At 47.4% G+C, this 18,310-nt stretch overlaps 1 protein-coding gene across 4 annotated transcripts in view; it reads left to right on the forward strand.

Moving 5' to 3' along the window:
* The window catches only part of LOC144151317 (GRAM domain-containing protein 4-like), a 97,933-nt gene that overhangs the window by 58,431 nt on the left and 21,192 nt on the right, over positions 1-18,310 (forward strand). Inside the window, exon 1 of one of the 4 annotated variants that reach the window (XM_077682323.1) lies at positions 10,656-11,106. The exons of 2 other annotated variants lie outside the window; for them this stretch is intronic. In XM_077682323.1, coding sequence (XP_077538449.1) covers positions 10,897-11,106 — 210 coding nt within the window. In that variant the 5' untranslated portion in view covers positions 10,656-10,896. Of the gene's footprint in view, positions 1-10,655; positions 11,107-18,310 lie in introns of those variants that run through there. One more of the 4 variants, XM_077682325.1, reaches the window with a different exon arrangement.

Consider the following 18,310-nt stretch of genomic DNA (forward strand, 5'->3'; position numbering starts at 1 on the left):
ACCCTCTTCCGTCACTGCCGCCCTTCAGAGGAGAGCCACAGCCGTCTCTGAAGCGATGTGTGCTCCGAGGAACAGAGCACAAAAAATAAAATGAGAAGAGCGCCTTCTCAACCCGCTTTAAGGGCGTATGTGAATTTGATAGCAAGTGCCGCCTTATATGACTCCCCCTGAATGTTACACGGATCGCACTTAATTATTTACGGCTTTGAAGTGTTCGGAGCTTGATGTCGACGCTTGCTGGCGTTCAGTTTTCATAGAACGAACTTCGCTCCTCCGTATAACGCAAACTCCGTTGAGTTAGTAAACAGGGCGAAAAAACGGAACACATAAGTGGCGCTGTGTCATTTCCCTTGCGTTCAGCATTTCTGCGCTGTTTGCGCTTCACGCTTTGCAATTTTTTCTCTCTTCCCTGTCGCCCCCAAAACGCTGACGAGCTGCATACTTTTACCGGCAGCTGTATGCCGTACATAAAGAGTTAATTCTTCCTTTTGTCTTCTTTCTTTGTTCCGTTTTTCTTTCCCTTTTGTCTTCATGGATGGCCGACACAATGGAGTTATTATATTGCGGCCCGTGTCCTCCGAATTATTCCGAGTGTTCTTGACGTGGACATATAGCGGTCCTAAACTGAATACCATTTCTAACTTATAATTTTTCCCTGAGCTCAATGCCGCCGTTAACTTTTTTACAGTACACGTTCCCTGTAACGGCACCACACAAAAGCGCAGCTTCGTACGCAGTTTTGCGATCGATCTTTATGGTAACAAAACCCAAACTGTCCTTTTTTTTCTTTTTATCTTCGTACACGAGTTTTTAATACGGCATTGTTTAGGCTACTTTCCCCACTTTTTTATCGCGCTTTTTCCGTCGTCGTCAAGGCAGAGCTGTCACTTTTTTTTCTACCGCTGTAGTAGCTGAACTACGAAGTTTTGATTTAGATTGTTGTCTAGACGTTTAGTTCGCTCTTTATAAGTGAATTAGTAGAGCAGTAGCCGGCGCACCCTGCAATGGGGCTCGAGGCCGTCCCACGACTTTACCCGTGCCCGCACAATGGAAAGAGCGTCGTATACTGTGCCGAGAGAGACGTATAGGGGCCGACATATCCTTGCTACGACTTCTCGACGTAGCAATAACGCCTACATAAAGAAATGCGCTACGATAAAAGTCGAGGAAGAGTTCTGATCGTCTAAACGGCACTCAACCGGGGACAGCCTTCTGACGAGAGAAGAACAGACGGGGGGTCTCTCGTTTATTCGCGCCGATTTAGTAGCTTACCCCCTTCAGTTAAGCTCTGAGTCAGTACTGGGGGTGCACTTGCATTGATTGCATGGTAGGCGCGAGTAAATGCGCGCGCGAATATGCGAGCCCGGGAAGGATTGTCGAAGAAGATCGAACTATAAAATTATCCAATTTTTTCGCTTAAAAAAACACAATTAGAAATTGACATATGTTACAGCTTTTTTTCCAGTATCAGCGTTCAGGTGGGGGGCCTTAGTTTATTCTTTCACGCAATTCCTCTGGATATTACCGGAAGCGTTGCTGATCACAAGAATTGAAATGTTCGAAATCCGGGATTTCCTTAAATATGGATTGTGGCTGCGTGTCGTCCTCCTGCTTCTCATCTGTGACCTTGAAAAGATGACCTTGAAAAGAGTTCGCGGAAAGTTGGAGGGTAAATCCGAGAAGTGCGATAATGGAGAGAGATCCAACTGCGGATTCTATTCAGTTGCACACATTCAGGATGCAGCAACGCACACACGGATACAAAACCAAAGCATTGTTGGCGGCCTCCCAAGTTGCGCTTCAGGCATAAAAATGATACAGAGAAAGTCACCTACGTGAGTTTTGGAAGGGAAGCTCTTGGTCTTTGTTAACTGCATCTTTCTCGAGTCTGTCAAAGGCAGAAAAAATTCAAGAAAAAATGTCCGCACGACCGCATGTGCCACCGCGAGAACTGGTATACGCTTCAGTTAAGCGTTAACATTTCCGTATAATCAAGGCAAGGTGTCCCTGTGGGAGCGTTCTAACGGCTGCAGAAAAAGAAGCTCCGCAAGGGCGCTGCAAGGTTACTGGCGCAATAAAATGTCCGTTAGGAACGAGGTGCTTGATTCAAATACAGTAGAGTCCTGTTAAGACGAACAAGAAGGGACCGTGATAAGAAACTCGTCTTAAGCGGGTGTTTTTTGCACTGTGGGCGTTACAAGAGAGCAAAAGTCTTGTTTGTCTTAACCATAGAGTTAGTCTTAACCGAGTCCGTCTTGCCCGGAGTCTACTGTATTTAATAGCATACGCCATGTCATAACAAATGATATCCATCCTTCATCCTATTTGCGTGTATATGCGCGCACTGTGTTCTGTTAAAAATTTTATCGAAAGGTGCAACTTAATTTTTGTTCCGCATCGCCTTGACAGCCCCCCACCCCTAAAACATAATGAATGGAAAAAGAAATCTTGCCTGTATATATTATGATTACTAATTATCATACAACAAAAATAGCCGACCTTTACACGCACCTGCAGCGGCCCGCAAGAAATAACCGCATCCTTTTTACAGGCCCCTAATAAGGACCTACACCAGGCTAAGCCACGACGACTTCGCGTACGACCTTTGTTGACTGACGACAGAAAACTGAAGCCGGATGTAAAGGCTCAATAGCAACAGCAGTGGAAATGAAAAAAAAAAAAAAAAAAAAACGGATGCTTAAAAAAACTGAATTGGGGGATACAAAGGGAGGGTTGCGCGTTTGTAAGCTTGCACGCACAAACACAACGACGCCATATAACGCTCGCGAAACGTCATATTACAGGGCTAAGAACAGCAACGCCACGCAAGCAATGACGGGGGAAGAAAGGACAGCTCTGGCGTAACCTCTCAATGGGTTTTCTTACACCGTCAGCAGTGCAGTGTTGCATGCTGGGAAAGAAAAAGTATACAAATTCCCAAAGAGTGATGACTCCTGTCGCGGAGGCAAATCGAGGTCGTCTCGCATACGTGCTTGTTTACGCGTTGCCCGTGCACGGGCGAATCCTAAACACAAATTAGTCGCCGCGGGCCCTTTACTTCATTTCTGCGCGATGACAGTGATTATTTTCACCTCGTATTGCAACAATTGAGTCGAATATAATAAGTGGGGAGTTTGACGGCTGGTGTTAACTTAGCCTTGTGGAATATTACCGTTCTGGCTGAGTAAAGGACTAAAGAGGTAGCGTTACGTGAACAGCCGGAATGAGCGCATTTGTAAGAACTCTCTTCTGTGGCGACATTCACAAACACCGGGTGTCATTATGACCCTTTTTGGTATTTTTTGCCATCCTTTGGGTCATTGGTAAGGCGCTTATTGCCGCATTAACAACATGCCGTGCCGGCGGCACGGCATGTAGTTCATAAAGACGAAATTTTTTTCAGTTTGGAAGAAATGCACTTTGGCTGTTCAAACAGCTTTATTCGAATCCCGAAAGACGTTTATTTAACTGAAAAAAAAACACAAAAAAATATCGAAAAACTCGAATTTCGCGTACAATAACGTAATATGGGCCAGCACTAAAAAATTTTTTTACAAAACAAAAAAATTCAAATCTAAGATACAAGTGAGTCATATTTCAATCCAAAGTGTGCAGTTCTAAGCTAGAAATCATGTAACGTGACAGGGGTGTGACAAGCAGTCATACGCAAATCGAAACATTTTGACTCTTAACCTCAGTGGAGCCTCGCTTACATTTCTCACCCGATTTACAATAAAAAACGGTGGGTGCGAAATATAATTACTCTTATATATACTCTCGAAACCTTATGAATTTGCAACGCCGAGCGTCTGCAATCTATTTATTAGGGGTATTATGGGTAGCTCAATTCTTCTTTTAGGTGTCGTTCTGCATTTCAGCCCAGACGGCATTTTCAGGTTTCTTATTTTTCTTCTTGCAGCGATGGTATCTAGCTTCCGGAACCTAGACATGGTTCTTTGCAGGATTACTTCCATGAATTACGTCTTGAGGTCCCCGCAACTTCCGGGATCGCAATCAGCCAATTGACGCAAAAGCGTGTTGCTACGAATGTTAAGCAGATGAGATAACGGATGACGCATTAATTAAATGTGCCCATCGTAGAATGTATTGGAAAAAGCCGCAGCACATAGCGTATTCATTAATATTTGTAATCAAATATTATATCGCAGTGGGCTACTGCAATAGGAGAAGGGAGTCCTAGTATCAGTTCTCTAAGGCTTCTAGGGTCCTCATGGGCGTACAAACTGTTACCTGTATGGTACTTCGATAAACCGCGAAGCCTAGACGGTAACCTAAAAACGAGAGGCACAGGCTAAGCGTATCGCAGCGTAAACAAGTGTTTATTGTCGACCCGCTATTATAGCAAGGTCGCAAACGCTGAGGTTGTTTTACGTCTGGTCGCGCGGGAACCGGTTTTCCAGCATCCGACGCGGTTCTGATTCACGCGCCTGCCTCCACCCGCGTCGCTGGCATTGATCACGACCTTAGCTGCGAGATTAATTTGGTCCGCACTGGCGATAGCAACTTTCGTTCGTAAGGCCGCGGGGGGCCTGCGCCCTGAAATCCCCCTGAGCACGCAATTCTCGGAAGCGTTGCGAGTGTAACGAAGGTGGTTTTTTTTTTTTCCTTTCTTAAAGGCGCGTCGAAGCAGCTTTGCCTAACCCTTACTTGTTGCTTCATTGTAAGTTTAACTCATGTAATCCTTGATTCCACTATCCAAGGAAATTCAAGGGCCTCATTTACTTGCAAAGCTTGGACGATGAAAAACTCTATCCCTCGCGGCTATACGTGCACTTCCGCAGTGGTTTGCAATGTCATTTGACGCTATCACATTCTTCTTTTATTTTTTTTTTTCGCTTATTTCGTCATGGCTATTGGCATTTCGTTTGTTCTTGTGCCGCTATACAGGTTGAACGTTCTCGTAATCCGTTCAATTTCTCCCCACACACCGGCGAGTAAGTCGCCATATATCGGACAGCAAACACAGCATTCGAGCGCATTTTTCGCTTGAACCTATAAACAGGCAGAAATAACTCGCAACAAGGGGTATGCAAATTATACACTACTACAGCTAAAACCAAATCCAACGAAGTCACCGGGAACAGCGAATTATTTTGTTAACCAGACTTACCAGAGTACTTCGTAAAATCAGGAATGTCATTTTACAAGCACTTCGTAAAATCAGGAATGTCATTTTACGAGCAGTTCATTCCATAAATTCGACGTCTAAAGGGAGACACATCCCAGCAGCTCCCATGACATCTTATAACTGCGGCGGCCACGGAACTCGCCGGCCGATAATTTAGCAATGCGCTAAAAGTCCGCGGTAAAAATCATAACATTAAAACGCTGGAGGTTCTGGGGGACACGAATTTATTTCCTGGCAAAAAAACACTACAACTGTGATTTTCGTCTGCGCGGGATTCGTTAACACTGGGCGGACAAACCTTTCGGACCACACAAGCGCGTTCAACGCGTTCTCGGTTCGTGCATGAGCCCATGAAAAGCGCCTGAGCAAGTCAATAGCGTCCATCAGCTGGCCTGGGGCGGGCACAGGAGCTTCAGCAGTTTTAGCAGTATAAAACCGGTACTGACGAGTTCATCTCGTAGATCTCCATAAAACTAAACTATATGCCTCTTTTTTTTCTGACTTGGCGCAATAATCTTCGTGGCGTTCTGACGAAATACTTTCGAAATGGCTCTTTTCAGATGTGTCTGTTTCTCGAACTACTTCGTTAAATCGAGAATACCGCTGAATCTATTTCGTTAGTTCGAGTTCATCAAAGCATTGAGCCGAATAGGCACCTGTGGGGGAATCCGAATTTGTTCGTTAGATCGGGAAAATCGTAAGGTCGGGTTTCGTTATATCGAGTTTTGACTGTATAACCTGCTTATGCAATTAGACATGATTCACAGCTCACTTCAGTGTCACTCTAATGCGATTTAACATTTTCATAACTCATTATTTGCGACTTTGCGGCAAACCACTGCCCATTCGTAGACCAGCAATCGAAGACCCCTTCCGCCTCATTCTTGTATGCCCACTGGGCAAGCCAAGAAAATGAGGTATAAAATTTTACATTGTTAACCAAAATTATGAGTTTTTTTTTTTTCAAATAATAATATGCCCTTCCTGATTATCTTTCAATGCAAACTACCTTTTAAAAAAGCCTGCGACACAAAACAGTACGCCTGTTAAAGTAAATAAAAAAAAACGAAAAAAAGAGCACGTTTTTAAAACGCGGTGAAAAACATCGCGTTTTAAAGGACGAACGTTTCTCGCCTGAACAAAATACGTTACCCGGCGGGGGACGGAGAGGCTAGAAACGCTGGAAATCAATTGCGGAGTGCACGGGCGCTTTAGGGCATAGCTTTACTGAGAATATCTCTCGTGTTACTGAACAATGTTTACCACGTAGAAAGATACCATTCTAATTTCGTGTTTTATTCGTCCTAGAAACTCAAGCGGTAGCCTGATGCATTAACGGGGCCCTGCAACACTTTCCAACTGAATTGTGAAATGCTTGCAGAACGTAGCGACCCCCTACTAGGATTAGGGGGTCACAAAGTACCTTAGCCAGAAATCACTGTCTAATGGCCATCAGATAGCTTAGAAACTTGCTCAAAAGATTTTTCTCTCTTTCCCGGTCTTGGCATTCGAATTACGTAATTGCAGTGATTTAGCGGCTATTGGCCGGCTTTCCTCCAGTCGCAGCAATGAACGCATTCGATAGCCACTTCAAAAAAGAAAACCACAAGAGCAAAGGAGAAACGGAAGGCGTGCCGGCTGCGACAAGCAAATCACGCAGTGCCGCTCCGTGCTGGCGATAATTGTAGTTTTCGCAGTGCTTCCAGACGTGAAGGGAAGAGTGAAAGCATTGATCAGAAGTGTTGCAGAGTCCCTTTAATCAGTGATATACGTCCAGCCGGAAATGATAATCGCGAACTTACGCTCAATAGATATACTCGGATACCACTGCTTGAAGCAAAGCACAAACGAACCCAATTGTAAGCCGTTCAACGACACGCGCAGAATCCCATGCACGAGAAAGAAGCTGGGGCTGGGTGTCCGTGGTGTTCGCGAGTCACTCGTAAAACACTCGCATCAATCTGCGCTAAACCGTCGCGTGTCTGCAGCGATTCTTGTTCGCTGTGTGTTCACCGAGCAAGAATGGTGTTGCCTCAGTTCAAAAGTCTTCGCAGCATTATGTTAAATGCGTGTTTCGAAGCCCTTCTGTTTGTCTGTAACGCTTCATGTTTCGGACTTTAGCCGCACAAGAAAATGCTACGAATAAGAGGCCTTCCTTATTCGGCCTTCATATTTTCATGCAAGGCTGCCTACGTTGCCCCTAAAAATGTATTCCGAGCAGTGCATGTGTGAGTGGCAGCAAAGCCGACTTTAAGAAGACTGGCAGAATAGGGCGTCAAAGAAATACATGTTGCCTCAAATAGGGATCTAAATAAGGTCCTAGAGATAGTCGTGATTTGATAGCTGGCTATTAGCAGTGAAGCTGGCTTTAAAGGGACTCGGTGTATAGACAGCGGAGTATGCTCACGCATATTCCGACAATTCCTGCCTGGGATTTTCTCGAAACGTTTTTCAGCGCTCCTCCGTTTTACCGTGCCCGAAGGGACAAGTTTCACCGCGTCACAGTGTGTTTTTCCGGTTAGTTTTCTGAAGTCTGACGCAGGCTATTAATAAGAGGGGTATTTGTTTTTGTAGAACGTGGAACAGAGAGTCACGTCTAGTCACACTTCATTTTTCTTCGTATCGTATTTTTTTTAATCGGCAAAGTTTACCACGTCAGGGTTTTTCTTGCTTGCATAGAGTGTACCCACGTAGTTGTGTTCGTTCTCACGCGAACTCTTCCGTCATTCTAGTCTTCGCGCAGTTGCTTGGACGCTTGCCAGGCACGCCCCCATCCGAGAAAACATTACCGATACGCTTGGCGTTCTCCTGAACATCTTTCCTCCATTGTCTATTTACATATTATATACACGTGCCGTTACAAGACACGCCATCTTTACGCAACACTACCAAATTACAAACCTATAGGCGTTCTGCGTACACTCTTTGGACTATCATGCGCTGAAACATGCAGCAGCGATACACCCACGTATCAGGCAAAGTTGCGTCGGAAAAAGGTGGCGTCAACAGGTCCATCAACGCGCGGAAAGTCTGCCTATGGATTTATCTCGCCATTATTATTTACTACTGACACCCGGCGCAGTTAAACACATATTGAATACAGCTGAAGACGCGTAGCTAAAAATTTGCCCAGTCGTAATCCGGCGGCAATTTATGCCTACGTGAGATTCCTTTCATCTGTTTGACGTGTGACGCCGGTGGGGGACCCGCGCTGTAGTGCAGTGGCTAAAAGTCGTTGCGCTGCTGAGTCCAAGGACGCTGGTTCGATTCCGGCCCCCGTGGATGCTTTCAGATGGAGGCGAAAAGCGAAAAAGCCTGTGTATCCAGATTTCGGCGTATGGTACAAATCCCAAGGGGTCAGAATTAATCTGGAGCCCTCTAATACGGCGCTCCAAAGCCCGGACCTATAGCTTTGATGCGTTAAACCCCATAATCTGGAACATCCATCTTTGAAGTTTTGTGCACTTAGATCCGGGTTGACCACGTGACGTGTAGTCCTTCATCAGAGGTTGACCTCCCAGGCAAGGCGCATGCATTCGTATTGTCTTACCGACTTGAATGCACTGAAGGGCACGATTGGTTCTTTAGACCTTCTTTCTCCGCGAATAGTCGGATTATAGACTCGGGTCCTCGGCTGGCAACGAGTCGAAGACCTTTGTACAAAAGGCTCATTTGCATACGGTGCGAGCGCCCGCGCTGGCTTGCAGTCGTCAAGGGATGCTCGACATTGGAAGGGAACGCGCCCCTGACGCCGTGTTTCGTGCGTAAGCTGACCTTACGACGTCGTTACCTGGCCGGCGCCCCGGGGAAGGCCGAAGCATATGATATCGGGGGGCAAGTGGTGACCGTAGATTTTTAAGTACGCCCCTACGGTGCCTGTGTTTTACGTACACAAAAAGTGGACACTTGTCGAAGCGCTTGGGAACATTTTTGTGTGAAATAATTCGTCCGAATACGGGCACAAAGGCGAGAATCATACATGTTCAAGACACACTGCGCTGTACGTTTACCTTCGTTAGGCGTGCTTCGAGGTTTGTTGTGACAATTTCTAGCTGGTTTGTTAACGTTCATCACTGAAATGAGCCCTCGCGTAGGCGGGTTTGTAGGCTTGTCACCAATTCAACCTACTCAAACGGATGCAGGATAAGGAAAGCGGCACAAACAGACGCACCCTCTCCACAGGGCACCTGCATGACCTCAAAGCACCAAAGTGAAGTGCCAGCGACATTCCCGTCATAAGCCACACGCACTTGAAAAGTTTCGTTTTCAGGGAAGTCGTCTCAAGCCTCCGACACAGCTTCGCCGATACTTGCAACGGTGTACCGTACTCGGCTTATGGTAGTCAGCAGCAGGCAGCTTTCGTTTATATCGACTCGCTAGCGCGCACTACCATGCGATCAGAACAGCGACACGCGCATTCGCATATACACGCGCTGGCGCGAAATCAGTTCTTAGTGAAGACGCTCGAGTGAAAGCCAGTAAGGACGTTTGCCTCGCCCAATGACGCGTGCCGGAGGCACTCATCGGCACAGCGATTCAGCGCTTTGAGTCGAGAAACTTAACAGTACACGTCGGAAAGGGAGAAGATGTACGTTAATGTTTGTAACAAGAAAAAAAAGCACCATTTCTCGACTGCGGAAAAAAGGGGAGGGTGGGGGTTGCGTATCTCATCTTCAAGGGCGCGTTACGTCAATACCTTCTGATGGCATACGACGACCTTGCGGTCCCCGCTGTAATGCAAAACCGCTAATACTTAGCGCCCATGAACTCCGTGGAGCTAACTGCTGTCATTTTTTTTTTCTCACGAAAAATAAAATCAGCATGGTTTACCGCAGTAAATTGTAATGCTGTGATGGCTCTCGAAGCCTAGGCTTTGGCTTTACGCTGTCGGCCTTGAAATATACAGTGCGTATGGATGACCACATGGAGGGGATCTTTTCATAAGCTCCCACTTTCCTCGACACGCGTCCTTGAGGGAGGGTCGCTGCTGGATCAAACCTGCTCAGATTTACAGCCCTTACATACGTAAGCCACTCGAAGAATCTGCATATATTGAAAAGACGTAGTATTAATTCTATGGGAAAGACGCGTTGCCTCCAAACCGCACACGGAGTTAGAAGTCGTTTTCAGCGGCACGTCTTCGTCTAATTCGTTGGCACGCTTCCAGTTTGACGAAAGTGTTTTCTTCGGACGGAATTATTGCGCAATCTCCAAGAGTTGGGCTGGCTGACCAATCTTCTTTCTTCAAACTCCCCTTCGGTAAATATCCAGCGAGCGTTATTTACTCGAAAACAAGCGCAACTTGCGTGAGATTATACTTGCTGTCTTTAACCACACGCTATTTGGTGTGCGTGTAAGATCGGCTTCCGTTCGCTCGTCCGACACATGAAGGCAAGCCGGCGGTGTTAGCCGCCGATAACCATCATCACAGGAGGCCGGCCCACAAAAGCCGGCGCGGAGAGGCAGGCGACCTTGTCGTGATTCCCGGCGCGCCCCACGTCTCCCACTCGCCCGTCGACGTCACGGGGCGGACGTCGGTTTCACTACCGCACTTTATAAAACCGGCCGGCCGTGGGGACCGGCTCCTCATATGTGAACTTGAAGCCGTTTCCGGCGGATGCAATTGGTGGATTAACGGGGCCCGTGCGCGCGTCTGACTCTGTGCGTCGTACTTTTAAACACCGTTAATTTTAAACCGCAAACGACACTGAGTGACACGTGGACTGTGGAAGAACTACCAGCGAGCCATGCCCACGGTGGCGTACCAGCCTAAGGTCCAGCGGCCGCCGGTAGCCCGCAAGACCAGTGCTTACCTGGCGGTACCCGACCGACCCCCGTGCTGCAAAGAGGTCAATGTGCGCGCCCTGTTGGCGCTGATGGTGCGTAGGGGTCGGGCTTCGGGTTGTCCCGAGCACAGCGGAAAGCGGCCAGCACGCAAGACCAGTGACCACCTTACGGTACGTGAACCATTCTCGTCCAAAGCGTACGTATCGTCGGATAACTGCATATACCGCTCTGCTTTACACCCATCCCCTCTAAAGTCGGCTTCACAGTTGCTCTCATACGCATTGGTTGGAAGACATTTCTTTAGGGACATTAAAAGTAGTGTATATAAAAACACGAAGGCGCGAGGGCCTTAAATTAATACCTCCATAAGACCCTATATATTCCTATAAAATGCTGTACACCGACCCCTTTAAATTCGGCTTCACCGTATACACAAATGATTTGCTAGAAAGACATCTTTCCAGTGAAAATATAAACGATAGTGCATGAAAATCTCTAGGCCCTAAAACGTTTTGTTATTAGCGCTGTCTCATGCGGCGAAAAGGTGCCACACCAAGTGTGACAAACGGGCAGACTGGCGTCCTCGTGTAGTCCACACAGAGATGCTTACGCATTAAAAAAGGAGTAGGGCGTGCAATGAATGCACAGAGCGCTCCACCGTTAAGGGAAACACGAGAGTTTGACCTATGATACAGACTGTGCGCCAGAACTGACGTGTAGGTGCGCAGAATGCGCGAGAACGTGCTTCCAAAATTTGGTCTTTGGCACTGTACAGGAGGCAATCAATGCACCGGTATAATAAGCTTCTGAGTTCCCGTAGAAGGCCCATTGCGAACGTACGCAATGGAATCCTTTGTTCCCTTTAACAATTAACCGCGCAGTACTTGCATACGGGCGCTGGTAACGTGTGGAGAACGTTCGCATTGTTCCGAGTGCTATATCGGTGTCCTACGAAAGTAATCTGTACGTTCGCCGCTTATATATTAACGTAATGATGGCACTTACTATTAATGTGCTAGTTTGGCTTTTTCCCCTTTTTTTTTGAGTGGCCGGAGGGGGGGGGGGGGCGATTCTCGATTCGTTTTACTTGTTGAAAGCTGCGTGACGTAAACAGCATTTTTCATCTTTAAAATCTTATTTTGTCAGGAAGTGAGCGCGTTGTGATTAATCTCGTGACAATTTTTAATTCATGGCGCACGCAGGGATCAGTACAGGCTTTGTAAATAATCGAGCATCATAGTACGTATGCAGCATTTTCAAATAAACGCGGTATTCTCTGCGAAAGTAGCTGCTGCAGGTGAAAATCTTTTAAAGTGAGACATCTTGCGAAAGCATCCGGTCGTCGGTTTACTGCATCATATTAGATGCCGCTTCTTCTTTCTTATTTCAATTAGGGACTTAGTTAAAAAATAACCTTAAAATATCACTGTGAGGCAACAATTCGCATATTGCAACGCCATCCGTAAAAACTTAATTATTCAAAATGTACAAGTTTTAAGTGCGAATGCACTTTATAAGCGACCCCGAACCTTCCGCCGTCCGCATAGCAACAGCTGCGGGTGCGCGCGCTTTTCGTCTTTCTTAGCAACGGGGGGAGATGGGCGCGCGCTGCCTGGCCGCTGACATGGCACATACCCACGTGGGAGATGGGCCAGGAATAAGTGCGAATGCACTTCTTAAGCGAGCCTGAATCGTCCGCCGGGGAGGTGGGGGTCCCGCTCACCTTCCCGATCTAAACTCAGTCGAAGAGCGCCTCATCTCGCCTCGCCTCCCCTTCATGGCCATCAGGCGGCTGACTCGGGGCAACGGTCAGTACGGCATTAAGGGACAGATCGTGAACGTGCCCATCGACGTTCCGAGCGTGGTGGAGTGTCTTCCGCGGCTGGTTCCCGAGGACGTTGCGATAGACGTGCACGTGAAGCGGAGGCTGGTGAGTCCGGCTACGTACAGGCGCGGACTAGTAAAGCGTGGTAGCATCTTGGCGTGGTTGAAGCACCTGGAGCATGCGCCGTTGTATGTCGCTAGCGGCGTGCGCATCGACTGGAGTCGGCTGGGTCCGGCTCCGATTGCCCCCACCTCCCCGAAGGGAATCGTGAAGGGAAGGGAAGGGTTAGGTTTGCACTCACCCTCGGCGCGCGCCTCTCCCCTCGCCTGACAGCTCCCCCTCGCCGGTACTGCGCCTCTCAAGGCGATGGCACAATTACTACGCCGTGTACTCTCGGCGCAAGAAATGCATTCGCACTTCCTCACGATTCCCTTCGGGGAGGTGGGGGCAATTTTTTTTCAACGACGAATTTTATTGCACAAGAACAGTACGAACATATTGGCAGATGATATAAAATTAAATGTACACATATAGCCATGTAATTTACGTTTAAGCAATGAATGTGGCTATTGGTTGGTAATAGAACGAAACTTCTTGCTGGGCAAGTTGGTGAATAGTTGTCATGATTTGAAGCGCAACAAGAAAACATGCACGATGAAACAGAGTAGACGAGACTCGCGTACTCTGTTTCATCGTCTGTGTTTTTTGTTGCGCTTCAAATCATAGTTGGTATACGTTTGTTTGTGGTCAAATGATAGTCAACTGTCTTAGTGAGTTGCTTATGCGTGCTGCGCCATTGCGATGAGTTTAAGGCATGGACTGCTTTGTTAAGAGCATCTGAATTCCTGCAAGAAAAAAAAATCGTCATGAAATTAGCGCAGAACCGTGCGAGGTATAAGAAAGAGCCAGTTGTGCAAACAAATATTTAGGGTTAATTCTTTTTACGGAATTGGTAATGTGATGGCAGCTGGTTATGGGCGTATTCCTACACACTCACGCACAAACACATTCCTCCTCCTCCTCCTCCTCCTCGATTCACTCTTCAAGTAACTGAGGAGTGATGGGACGCCGTTGTCGATCACGAAAAAAAAACTAACATGACTCTGTTTCTAATATCGCCGAGGCGATGGTGTGCTCCGCAGCATGTATTGTATCTCATAAGCAAAGGGATCACGAATCCTGCGCCTCCATGTGCCGCTATAGAGCGGTAACCACACGATAGACCCTGCCTATGTGGGTTGTGCGCGACGTCATTGGCCGAGGGAGAAGGGGAGGGCGTTCTCTCTTTCTCGCTGCTCCTTCAAATGCCCGAACTGCTGCTTGGGATGAGATTCGGCAACCCCGCCCCCCCCCCCCCCCTTCCCCCCCCTCTCTGCGGCTCTGCCACCGCCTGCACCCGCGAGTTGCGCGCGAAGGCGTGACGTGTCAGTCACGTGATGCGCGGCGCGGTGGGCGAGACTTCTTCCGCGAGTTGCACAGAAAGGCGTGACGTGTCAGTGACGTGTTTCGGGGCGTGGTGAGCGAAGGTATGTTTCGTGGCCGCGCCGCGTCTATTACTCACCCACCCACCCGCACGCACACGCGCACCCCCCTGCACATTCACACAACCATGCACGCATGCCCACCCCTACACAAACGCACCCAACCCTACATCCCCCCCTACACAAACGCACCCATCCCAACACACACACACACACATGGAGGGCGTCAGTTGCCTCACTAGTCGATTGCTCTTTACATGTCTGTCTGTCTGTCTGTCTGTCCCGGTACACATCTACACGCAGCACCTACTGCCTCACCGCCGACTGTTCCGGTCGTAGCGTGTGAAACGATGTCGCAAACAGGAAAACGGCCCGCACAATTACTGCTGCCCTTTGTGTCGGTGGGCCGCTGCCTCGGCTCGAATTCCGATGAGTCGTCAGTTTGTCTTCCCGGCACCGCCTCTGTTGGCACCTCTCCCCCCATCATCCTTCGAGCGCCACCTTCTCCGGCGCACACTAGCTTCCTTGAGCTCAAGGTTGACCCGCGTGTGTGCGCCCTGTACGGAGAAGTTACGCAGTTTAGCGGAGCTTTCTCCTGCGACCACGTTCTCCTGGGAATCGTCGTGGAAAGCTCATATTTAATTTGTCCTTTCTTCTGTCTTCGCTCTGGACGTGAATTCACTGCTTTGCTCACGTCTCTGTTCTAGCTTGTGGAGTAAGAAAAAACGCTCACGCAAGGCCGCAATGTTCAAGGCCGATAGCAGAGGTTCAGTGGAAGAAATGGGTATACCGAACTTACGTGCGTAGCCTTGTCGCTGCCCAAACTTTTTTTTTTTTACCACCTGGTTGAAATCGGACGGACGGACGGTCGGACGGACAAAATTTTAAATGCAATTTGCTGCGTGGCCTTTAAATAAATATTACATTTATCGATTGTACATAACCCCATAGAGACGCAAAAGGAATTGGGACTGGGAACAGCAGACAGGCTGTGTCAATAATTCGTTTTTACTTTTTACGTCCGTTTTATTCCCGGCAATGTTAATTATTGCCCGGTTGACGAAATATAATTGTTATGCACAGCGTTGCATTCACGCCTTAGCTGCAACTTCAAAAAGAATGCATTTTTCACAACGCTCTCGTACAAACTTGTCAACACCAGTGATCAGTTGAACGATTGCAATAAAATAAGAGAGAGAGAGAGAGAGAGAGAGAGAGAGAGAGAGAGAGAGAGAGAGAGAGAGAGAGAGAGAGAGAGAGAGAGAGAGAGAGAGAGAGAGAGATGCTCTTTAATGTGAACTGGTGAGGTCAGCCCTGCTAGGGACAAGGCTTAAGCAAGCGGCTTTTTAACTGCGATAAACGTGCCCGTATCGAAATGCCTGTATACAGTCCTTGAATGAACGATTGTGTTGCGTCTTGCGGTTTCAAACCACGCTGTGCGCCCAGTGCTAAATCATGCTCCTTTTTCAAAAAGTACCGACCTCCGTTTCGACGCACTAGCTAAATACTCAAAGAACGCGAAATTACACACAGATTAGCCATGAGGCCCCAAGGCGGCACCACTTTCGCGTCTGACAAATTATGCCTTCGGAAAAGAACGTCGTGGGGCTGATCTTAATCCGCGTCCTTCCATGTTTATCACGCACAGAGCCGAAACAGCTCGCTCCGAATTCGTAGAGATCGAAATCTGGGGCTTTGGGACCTTATACATTTAACGTTGAGTGCAACACTTTCGCGTTGTTTTGTTTTGTTTCGTTTCCTGCGATCGAAATTATGCCTATGAAATTCCGCACCGTAGGAACAGTGATTAAAATCTAGGCTTCCCCGAAGGACTTGAGTCGTTTGCAGACGCACAACCCCGCGAGGTGAATTCGGAACACCTGAAAATGCAAGGTCGTAAGTGTGCTTTCTCAGTTGTCTGCGTCATAGTTATCACGAAAGCACGAGTATATATATAAGGCACCGGAAGAGCGCACGCGGAGCAATTACTGTCGTGTTAAAGTCGATGCAGTCAAGTCTGAAAAGGGCGCTTCTGTGTTGAACAGGACCTGGTTTCACCTTTTCTTGGTTCTTCTGCATTTCTTTTCTCATTTACGCGCTGACTTCACTCACGGGTATGATGTTTTTTTTCTGTTTTTTTCTGCATGGGATGATGATGACGATATTTATGGTGACCTACCGGATCAAGGGATGTTTTGACCCTCCAAAGGCTTCCGTCAGTTTCGATGACCGTCTTTTATCGCGAATGCCTAGCCTTCTCAGAGACTACCTATTGGAACTCAATTAACCTTTATTTGACTTCGTATTGATATCCCATTGTCGTTATTGGGCAAACTATCATCACTGTCAGAGAGCAGCTTCTGGTAATTTTTCGAGCCGAATAAGTTTCGATGAGACAGCATTGAGCTTGCTCCGACAATGATCACAGGTCGCGTCGCAAGAAAAGCGGTGGCCGTCGTATGCATCTAGCTTAATTAAGCCGTTTTAAATGTAGACGTTAGAATTCCGTGCATGAAACTTGAACGCAACTTGCGTTATATTTATTTGGTGATAGTAAGCTTACGGGGCACCTGACAAGTCTTATGCGACAATTGAAAACAGTCGGGTGAGTAAACATATGTGAAAGGGGCCCCCTGCGTTGTGGCCAAATCAAGGCTGTTTACTTAAATTACTGATAGCGCCTCGCATCGGTGGTGGCGGCGCCAATCTGTGACCATTCATGGCGATGGATAATTATATTAACGATGATGATAATTCTTTGGCTGTAATTCCGCTACATTTGACGGCGGTATCGGTGGCGACAAGAGCAATTACTTGTTCACTGCGTGGGATTACAGGGTACTGTCGTACATCAGTGACAAATGTTACGCCTTGGCGCACTTTTCATTTGCTCGAGATACCCTCGCTCGTTGATCCTTCTCCCCCCCCCCCCCCCTAAATGCATTTGTATTTTTTTTGTTTTCTCTCTGAAATGTTTTATCGTCATCTGCATTTGTCATGCAAAATGAGGCATGGATCCCGTAAAACGTTGACTTCTGAGTCGGGCGTCGTTTCGGTATTGCTACAAATTATTTGCTTTCGTTTTAAGCTTCACCAAATTTTAACGCGCACAGCCACATTTTACATATCACAGTATGTGTGTGCATGCCAACGTTAGTGGTATTTTACCGGGGATGAAAAATTACTGTACATGATATTCGCCCCCAAACCGGTATGTTGAAAACTGTCCAATTGTATTTTTACCCTGCCTTTTACAATTTCTCTCTCTCTCTCTCTCTCTCTCTCTCTCTCTCTCTCTCTCTCTCTCTGAACTGTTTCTTTGCAAGCAGGAACATTTACGGGAGTTTCAGTGCAGGAGTTTCAAAGAATGCATTTGATATCGCGTGCTCAACGCATACAGAGTGCCTAATCTAATCTTATCTTTTTTTGTGTGTGCTGGTCACTGAACTATTTTTAGCTGGACTCACTGTACATTGTCTGCGCGCATGGCTATCGAAAAGGTTTCCACTGCAATGGATAGTCAAGAAAACGGCATTGCAATTCTCCTTCGCAGAAAAAAAAAAGAAGAAAAGAAAGCAGCCTTGGGAATAAGCAACGAGCAGGCGTAAAGGGAATCGAATTTTTAATCAATGCCATCTCTTCAGCCGATCAAGTGAGCCAAGATTGAAGCCTGTGTAAAAAAACCGTGACGCTTTGCGCTCACTTTTTTATTATGTACAGAGCTTAAAGGTCGCCGACTACTGCGCAATTTCATTCATTATCATTCGATGCACGGAACGAAATTTCTCCCGACAGTAAATTTCTCCCGACAGTTTTCCGTTGCCCTCAAGAGTAACTGGAACAGCACTGGGATGTTTATTTTTATTTGGTCCTTTTTCGCTCTCTCGTTCTACCCTACCTTCTCTTTTCCAGGACGCGCTCTCTTTTCCTTTTCATCGCCTCAGTTTCTCGGCACGCGGCGTGCGACGTTAACGTTGCGCTAAGAGTCCCGTCATGCGACGTCGACCTGCCGGCGTTGCGTCGCTACCCGGCGCTTCTTCCGTTTGCCGCGCTGACGTTTTTTCCTCC

Source organism: Haemaphysalis longicornis, unplaced genomic scaffold (assembly GCF_048455015.1).
Source record: "Haemaphysalis longicornis isolate Haplotype H1 unplaced genomic scaffold, Haemaphysalis longicornis Haplotype H1 scaffold_9, whole genome shotgun sequence".
Taxonomy (NCBI): Eukaryota; Metazoa; Arthropoda; class Arachnida; order Ixodida; family Ixodidae; genus Haemaphysalis; species Haemaphysalis longicornis.